We start from the raw sequence: 8,684 nt of genomic DNA, 5'->3' as shown, positions 1-8,684 counted from the left end.
TCTTGGCTCACTGCAACTTCCGCCTCTCAGGTTCACGCGATTCTCCTGCCTCAGCCTCCCGAGTAGCTGGGATTATAAGTGCCCACCACCATGCCCGGCTAATTTTTGTATTTTTAGTAGAGACCAGGTTTCACCATGTTGGCTAGGTTGGTCTTGAGCTCCCAGCCTCAAGGGATCCACCCACCTCGGCCTCCCAAAGTTCTTGGATTAAAGGCATGAGCCATCACACCCAGCCTTCCAAGTGCCTTTCTGATGCCTCAGCCACACCAGCACCTCCCTGGGACTTCTCTGTGATCTGCCAACTAAAGGGGTAGCACCTGGCAGAGCTGGGATGTTCCTGCACTCTAGTCAGCATGATATGCTGTCCTGATGGTTAAGTATTTTGGTTGTCACCTCTGCTGTATCCTTCTCAGCTTCCATCAACCCTTTGTTGGCTGACTTCACCTGTCCTGAAATATGCAGCTCTAGTCTCCTCTCCCTACCACATCCACTTCCCCCTGAAAACTCACCAGGCTGGGCCGACAGCACCTGGCAGTGTGGATGAGGGCATGGTCTGCCCTCTGCGGTGTCAGAACTCCATTCAGAAGGCCCCTCCCCAGGTGGATGTGGTTCCGGGGACCGGTGAGGAGTCAGACACAACCACACTGGCTGTGAATTTGAGTAACAGGGGCCTGGAGTTTCTGGTAGTAGCCTCCTGTCTAGGCCTGGAGGTCCAAAGATCAAGGGGTGTGCCTCTGGGGACCAAGAATATGCCACGCTGGGGGTGAAATGGGGAAAAATCTGGCAAGCTGGGTGCACAGTTGCATCCTGGGGCCTAGAACCAGGGGTGGGCTCGGAGGGACACCCCCGCCTTTTCCTCTGTGGGTGTCGGGCAGACAGGCTGGATTTTTGCAAGTTGAAAAGACTGCTGGTACTGAGGCAGATGCTGGAGGCTTCAACTGGGCCAGGGGCTGGCTCAGGGAGGGCCCTGGGGCGCTGTGGGTTAGAGAGCCGCCCCGAAGCGGCTGCTGAGTTGGATCTGGTGACATGCTGATCAGGAGAAGCTGGCTCCGGCTGGGGCTGTGTCCGAGGAATAGGAGGCCTGGACGAGGGGACCCCAGTTTCTGGGCCAGGCTTCCTGCCATGCCACTGGAACCGCTTTTTGTAGTGGTGGTGCCGGTGGCGGTGGTAGTGGACATGGCTGGAAACCTGGGTTTCCCCTGTGGGCACCACCGAGTCCAAGGAACGAGGCCGAGAGGTCACGCTAGGGTGCATGTCCACTCGCTGGGGATCCCCTTCAGGGCTGCAGTACACTAGGGAGTCGAAGTCACTGCTTAGGGAGCTGCAGAAAGTAGAACTGCTTCCATGGACACCCTGTAGGCTGATGTCCGTGCAGTTGACCACGGAGTCACTCGAAGAGCCATGACAAGGCCCTGAGCTGGAGTCACTGGCTGGCCCATCTGCCAGGTACCCACTGCGTTCTGTGCAATAGCTTTCTCCAGATCCACTGCTGTCAGGGGGCCTGGCCCGGCGTAGGGGCACTGGGCGAGCAGCAGGGTGCTGTGAGGTGGATTGGAGGTGGCTCAGTCCCCAGCCTTGTGCATAGGGGTGCTGGGCCCCTGCCAGGCGCTGCTGCTCTCCTGGAGCCCGGGGATGTGCAGCTCTGGGGAGGCGGTGATGCCGAGGGCCCATGCCTGGCTCCTGGGATGGCAGGAAGGGACCAGGTCGTGGGGGCCGAGCCACTGCGCTCTGGGAAGGGCCCAACAGGTAGGCAGCAGGGAGGTGGTAGTGGGCATGGCCAGGATGCTGGCGAATGAGGTGGAGTCTTCGACCTGGCTCTTGGTAAGATCGAGAGGGTCCCAGGGACTGGGAAAATGAATCTCCCTCTGGAAAAAAGAACCAAGAGCACAGATGTTTAACTCTACAAACCTACAGAAAGACATGGCTGTAGCTAATCTATTTGACCCTGGGTAGCCTGTGAGCTCAGAGTTTGGGGGACCAAGGACGTGCCTAACCTGCCTGTGCTCTGGGACTCCTTCGTTCCCTCCAGTCAGGCTGTCTGCCTGGGGAGGGCCACTGTGCACATCAATCCCTCATCCTCCCATCAGCCATTTGCAGCTCTTTCACCCAGGGCCACTGCTAGCCCATAGGGCACCCATGGGTACCTTAGAAAAAGGGTCTCTTTTCTCAAGATATTTATTTCACTTTCATCTTTTATAAAATTATCTTAACATACTGATTTTGTTAGAATAGGATATTTTATTGCCAGAAAATTGGAATAATAAACATACAAATCGCCAGATTTAGAATCAACAAACTTGCCATGAAATACAAATAATTTTTACAATAATAAAGATATCTACATGCCAGGTGTGGTGGCTCATGCCTGTAATCCCAGCACTTTGGGAGGCCAAGGTGGGCAGATCACCTGAGGTCAGGAGTTTGAGACCAGCCTGACCAACATGAAGAAACCCCATCTCTACTAAAAATACAAAATTAGCCGGGTATGGTGGTGCATGCCTGTAATCTCAGCTACTTGGGAGGCTGAGGCAGGAGAATCGCTTGAACCCAGGAGGAGGAGGTTGCAGTGAGCCGAGACTGCACTCACTATTGCACTCCAACCTAGGCAATGAGAGCGAAACTCCGTCTCAAAAAATATAAACAAACAAACAAACAAATAAATTTACATTGTGAATGACCCTTCACCTCAAGTGAGGCACTCTGGAGCAGTGTACAGCCTATACAACTATGGTGGCAGTTCTGCTTTCTCGCCAGCTTCACGGCTGCAACCCTTTCCCAAAGGGAAGCCACATTCTAGATCTGTCTGCCTACACATGGGGGAGCCCTTGGCCCACCTCCTACCTATGATGTTGAACATGCAGAGGGGGCAAGTCCGATGCTGATGTAACCACGGGTCCACGCAGTTACGATGGAACTCATGGAGGCAAGAAATGACCCGTAGCTCCTGGAGAAAAAGAGGGGGTCCAAACCAAAGGTTTCTGTAGCCATAGGAATTGCCAGGAATCAGAACATCCCCCAACTCCCTTAGGCCTCTCCTTCTTGCTATTATCTACTTGTAAAAGACCTCACAGTAGAATAGGAAAGGTATGAGCTTTGGTATCACATAGACCTGGATTTTGCACTTAGCTGCATGACTTTGGGCAAGTTTCTTAACAGACAGTTTTCTGCTGTAAAATGAAGATAAATGAATCGAACCCCACCCTTCATTGCCATGGGTCTAAAATGAGATAATGCATCCAAAGCACCACTGCAGCCTGGCACGTGGTACACTCTCAACAAAAAATAGTGCTCTTTCACTGGAAGGTCAGAAAAGTGACCAAACCTCAGGCTGGTCCCTGATCTCTGCCTCATGCAGGATACATGGGGAAACAGATGTAGCCAGGGTACCCATACCAGACCCTAGGCCTGCCCACCCCTCCCCCAGCTTCAATCTCCCCAGGCTGGTCATGGAGGTGAATCACAAGACCTGCCTTACCTGCCCCTCAGAGAACTCCTCCAGACAGATGGCACACACAGGGGCTGAGCTGCAGCTGCTCCCTGAGTCTGGCCACTCACCCTGGGCCTGTCTGCAGCTGGCCTGGTACCTCCTGGTGGCCAGCTGGCTGATGGCCCAGGCTGTTCTCTGCTGAAGTGGATCCTGGGAAGAGGAATGAGGCTCAGATTGGGGCATGTCAGATTGGGGCATGGGCTCCCCTTCCCTCCCTCTCTAGACCCCAGCTTGGACTCCGTTCCCAGTCACTCAGGTAGATTACATGGCCAGTTGAACATCCTTGGGAGTTCATCTCCTTGGAGCTCATATGTGGCTCTGCCAAGCATGCCAAGCCCTCCCAAAACTAGCCGGGTATGGTGGTGCAGGCCACCCACCTGCTTATACCATTAGCTTTTCTTCCTTTGATGACCCATGAGAAACTTTTTATCCAACTGCTGCTTGACATTTCAACTTGGATATCTAATAGGCATTTCAAACTTACATGCCTCATCCTATTAACCATGGGTTAATCTCCGACCACATACCTGTCTTCCCCGTCTTCCCCATTACAGCAAATAGCAATTCCATTCTTTTAATTGCTCAGGCCAAAAATCTTGGTGCCATCCTTGAGTCCTTTCACACCCCACAATCAATCCATTACTAAATCTGTTGGCTTGGCCTTCAAAATGTACCCAGAACCTAACTATTGCTCATCACTTTAACTGCCACCTTCCTAATCCAAGCTACCATTATTGTCACCTGGATTCCTGCAATAGCCTCTTAGCTGGTGTCTCTGTTTCCAGCTTTGCTTCCCTGTAGTCTATTCTCATTACAACAGCAAGAATGATCATATTAAAACTTCAGTCAGATCGTGATGCCCCTTCTCTCACAACACTCCAGTGGCTCCTGTTTCACCCACAGTAAAAAATAAATGGCCTCAACAGTCCAATATACCTGGGCCCCCATCAGCTACTCTGCCGTCTCACTCTGTTCCAGTCACAGCCTTCATGCTGTTCCTCAGATACACCAGACACATTTCTGCCTTAAGGCCTTTGCATTTACTGTTCTCTCTGCCTGGATCCCTTTCTCCTCAGATACCTGCACAGATCACTCCCTCTCCCATTTAGGATCTTTGCTGCAATGCCATCTTCTCAATGTGGCCTTCCCTGGACTTGATTTTAAAAATGAACCCTGTTCTGGCCGAGCGCGGAGGCTCACGCCTGTAATCCCAGCACTTTGGGAGGCTGAGGCGGGTGGATCACGAGGTCAAGAGATTGAGACTAGTCTGGCCAACATGGTAAAACCCCATCTCCACTAAAAATACAAAAATTAGCTGGGCATGGTGGCGCACACCTGTAGTCCCAGCTACTCACAAGACTGAGGCAGGAGAATTGCTTGAACCCAGGAGGTGGAGGTTGCAGTGAGCCGAGATCATGCCACTGCACTCCAGCCTGGGCGATAGAGCAAGACTCTGTCTCAAAAAAAAAAAAAAAAATTAACCCTATTCCCTTGCATTCCCTTCCCACTTTGCTGTCAGCATTATCATTTTTTCTCCATAGTACACACCACCATCTAAAACATTATAGATTTTACTTATTTAGTTTGTTTATTGTCTGTTTTCTCCCTCTAGAATAAAAGCTCTTTGAGGGTAGGGTTTTTTGTCGTCTTGTTCACTGTACTACCCTCAGCACCTGGTGTACTTTTTGAATGTTTGAGTAATATAAGGAGAGGCTGCTGGAAATCAACTAAGACAGATGCTGGGGTATTTCAATGTAAATGGTTTCATAGGTATAAAGGTGCCTTCCTCACGTACTCCTTCCTTCTCCCCACCCACCCACACACGCGCAGACGTTCACCACCACCAAAGACCCCACACTGCTCACCGGCCTGCTGTGGCGGGGGCGGCACCGGATGCGCAGCACCGAAGCCAGGATGATCACAAAGATGGTGCCCACCACTGTCAGAAGGATCCACACATCATAATCTGGCTGGGGAGTGAGCAGAGAGGGAAAGGGCCTTACTTCCAGGAGGAGAAGAGAGGGTCGTACTTCCAATTCGGGAGGAAACACAGAGGCCCGGGAGGCACATAGCTAGCTGGAGGTTCCCTTGAGTCCTCCATCTGAGGGGATAGGGAGGAACCTGCAAGTGGGATTAGGTGGGCCCTCCCTACCCAAGGGCACTCAGAGTGTCTTCCGGATGTCAGCTGGGAGAAGTACTATCTCAAAACCCATGTGCTTGGGGAAAAAAGAGAAAGGGACCCCTCTGCAAGGTGGGAGTTTCTTGCCAGTGAGCAGCTGGAAGAGGTTCTTGGCCAGTAGAGAAGCCCCAACCAGGGCTCGTGGATCAGGGGACCAGGGTTTCATTCTGGCTCTGCTATTCCATGCCATGAAGCCACAGAGCTGTAAAGAACTTTAGAACTCATCTGTCCTGATCTGTTCATTCTGTAGGTGAGGCCCAAAGATGGGGAAAACTTGCCCAGAGGCACACAGCTGATGGATGAAGTTGGACTGGAGGGTTTCCAGGATCTCTCTCAGCTCCAGGAGTCTAAGGGCTTTTGGTGGGAGTTGCCACAGGACAAAGTAGGGATAGTGCAGGGCAAGGTCTGGAGGTCTAGTGTGCTTACCCAGGCTGGGGGCTCCTTCAGCTCGATCCTCACATGGGCCTTTTGGTTCTTGTACACAAACTCCATCAGCTTCTCAGCGTCATTACCCCAGATCAACACCACTGGCCAGCTCAGCCCCAGCGGCTGCTGCAGCTACAGGGGGAAAGTGCCCACAGGGCTGCTGTGACTTCTCCCTGCCCTTCCCTCTCCCCTGAGAGCTTTATCTTCCTCCATCCAGCCCCCTCCTTGAACACGCAAATGTCCCTGGGTACCTGCTCAGCAGCAGCTCGATCCTCAGTGATGTCAAAGAGGACAGCACTGGCTCCTCGCTCACCCGCCATCCGGGCCTGCAGAGGCACACAGTAGAGGTTGGGCTAAGGTCAGGGAAGGATAGAGCCCACCCACGGTCTAGCCTCACCCCTCACACATCTATCCCTTCCTAGGATTTTGCCCACACCACACCTCTGCACACTCATATCTACCTATGCAAGGCATCAGTGGGTCTAGGATCTCCTCTTCTGCCTCCTGAGCTCACTCAGGTCCCCACTGCCTTCAAGGGATAATATCTAGTTTTTCCTTTTGTAATAGAGCAAATCCTTAAGGGGGGTTTACAGGGTGCCAGGTGGTGGACCTGGCTCTAGGACAAAAGACAAATAAGACACAGCTCCTGTCCTCAGGGTACAATCAGCTTGCCTTCACTAAGAGGTGTGAGCACCAAGAGCAGGAGTGACCTGCACCCCTTAGAAAGAGAAGAGAGAGGAAGAAGGGGACAGCAGAGAAGTAGAGCTCTCCTTCAGAGGGAGCTGGGCTTTCCAGGGCCCAGCCCTGCCTGCAGGGCATCTCCCCAGCTCAGGCAAAGGTCTAAGAGCCTGGGACAGCACTCTCACCCAAGGCCGCCATCACAAAGCCCCAGTCTCAGCCCATCTCATGGGCTCCCTCTCCCTGCCACACTCTACTTTGCGGAGTCCTTCTCTGGCTCCAATTCAAGGACTTAGAGGAGTCCCTGTCCAGTGGTTTATCTTTTGTCCTCTCCCTTAGGGCAGCATTAGAGACAAAAGTGGGGAGGGACTCGAAGGGCTAGTCCCAGATCAACACCACTGGTCAGGTCAGCCCCAGCGGCTGCTGCAGCTACAGGGGAAAGTGCCCACAGGCACACGTGCATGTTCACCAAAGCCTCCAAGAGCCAGCTTGAGGAAGCAGAATCTAGCCAACCAGGCAGAACAGATAGCAGCGCCAGAAAGAGAACAAAAAGCAGGAATCCAGGGGGTGTGCGTGGGGAGGGGAGTAAGGAAAGGAAGATAAGAGCTAAAGGTTGGGGGAGGGGGGAGGCACAACAGCAAACAACTAACAGGCACTGTGAGGAGTTGCTCCTGGCCTTGGCCTGGGGCCTCCCAGCCCAGCACAGCCACCCTCCAGCCTTCCTCCCTAGGGCAAAGGTTCATCTTCTAATGGCGTCAGGCTGTGATTTTACATCCCTGGGCACTGCCCCCACCCTCCAAAGTCTCTGGGGTCTTCCCACAGGCATTGAAGGAGTTAACCCTCCTGCAAGTAGTGGTGGCAGCAAGAAGAGCCAGTGCTGGGACTTACTCACAGCCTCAGCACTTTGATCTCTGCCTGTCTTCCCAGGGAGAGCCTGTCAGGGCAGGTCTCCTGCCAGGCAGGCTGGGAGCAGCTCCTTTCCTTGCTCCAGCTCCCTGCTCTCCACTCCCCAGACAGTGGCAGGGCCCAGGGGGCCACTCAGAGCCCACGGCCTGCAGGCAGAGGAGACACTCAAGTGGGGCCCCATTTTAGTCAGGAGGGTAACTTTCCTTCCTCCCCCAGGAGCTAGGCCCAGCCTAGGGCCCAGGCTTACCAGGCTAATTGACTGGAAATTCACAGGACCAGTCAATTCCAGAATGGAAGTGCTGAAGGAGTTGAGAGGTTCGTGGCTTCCGTCTTCCCTACTCACTTCCTCCCAGGGAGTCCACCCCATCTAAGCTACTCCAGGCAGGTAGAGACTTTCCAATCTTCAGAACCCTCCTAACAAGGGTATGGGAGAAGTACCAGGGGAAAAGGAATCCCTGATAGGGAACCCTACTGGTGATCTCCTATTCCAGGGATTTGGCCAAAGGACAGGAGAGGTCACCCCAGTAGTCACAGAATTGGGACTCCCAGGCCTCGGTTTTCACATCCCTAGAACAAGACCCTCGACCCACCCTGGCCTGGAAGAGCATGAGGAAGGGCAAAGATTTTCTTCTTTGGAGATTTTGTTATTTCCCTTCCCCTCTCTCTTTGAAGAATTGGGGTAGGAACAGTGGAAGGCAATTACTGTGACATTCAAACACTCCAGCCCATTACAGCCCATAATTACAAAGTTGTAAAAGTGATCAAAGAGCCCAGAGCATTGGCCAACAGGGGAAAACAAACAGGACTTTCAGGCAGTGGGTCCCTGTGTCCAGAATTCTAGGAATAAAAAGCAAGATTTGGGACAGGTAGCAGTCCAATCTAGGGCTATCTATGCCTCCTGTCCACCTGCAGGAGAAAGTAAGTGGAGGCAAAAAGGAAAAAAAGTACTTCTTTGGGGACAGGAATTTGGAAAGCAGAGAGAGGATAGGCAGGCCCTCAGGACAGGAA

At 52.8% G+C, this 8,684-nt stretch overlaps 1 protein-coding gene across 5 annotated transcripts in view; it reads right to left on the bottom strand.

Annotated features, from left to right (window-relative positions):
* The window catches only part of RNF43 (ring finger protein 43), a 63,329-nt gene that overhangs the window by 3,287 nt on the left and 51,358 nt on the right, over nt 1–8,684 (bottom strand). For all 5 annotated transcript variants that reach the window (XM_011979200.1, XM_011979203.1, XM_011979201.1 and 2 more), the window contains 6 exons: nt 6,344–6,418; nt 6,093–6,224; nt 5,353–5,457; nt 3,476–3,637; nt 2,842–2,944; nt 510–1,865 (listed from right to left, as the gene is read on the bottom strand). In XM_011979200.1, the coding sequence (XP_011834590.1) occupies nt 510–1,865; nt 2,842–2,944; nt 3,476–3,637; nt 5,353–5,457; nt 6,093–6,224; nt 6,344–6,418 (1,933 nt within the window). The remainder of the gene's footprint in view (nt 1–509; nt 1,866–2,841; nt 2,945–3,475; nt 3,638–5,352; nt 5,458–6,092; nt 6,225–6,343; nt 6,419–8,684) is intronic.

The sequence above is a fragment of the Mandrillus leucophaeus genome, unplaced genomic scaffold, assembly GCF_000951045.1.
Source record: "Mandrillus leucophaeus isolate KB7577 unplaced genomic scaffold, Mleu.le_1.0 Scaffold20, whole genome shotgun sequence".
NCBI classification, from domain to species: domain Eukaryota; kingdom Metazoa; phylum Chordata; class Mammalia; order Primates; family Cercopithecidae; genus Mandrillus; species Mandrillus leucophaeus.
Note: the sequence above shows the minus strand (reverse complement) of the source record. Positions and strands in the feature narration are given on the sequence as shown.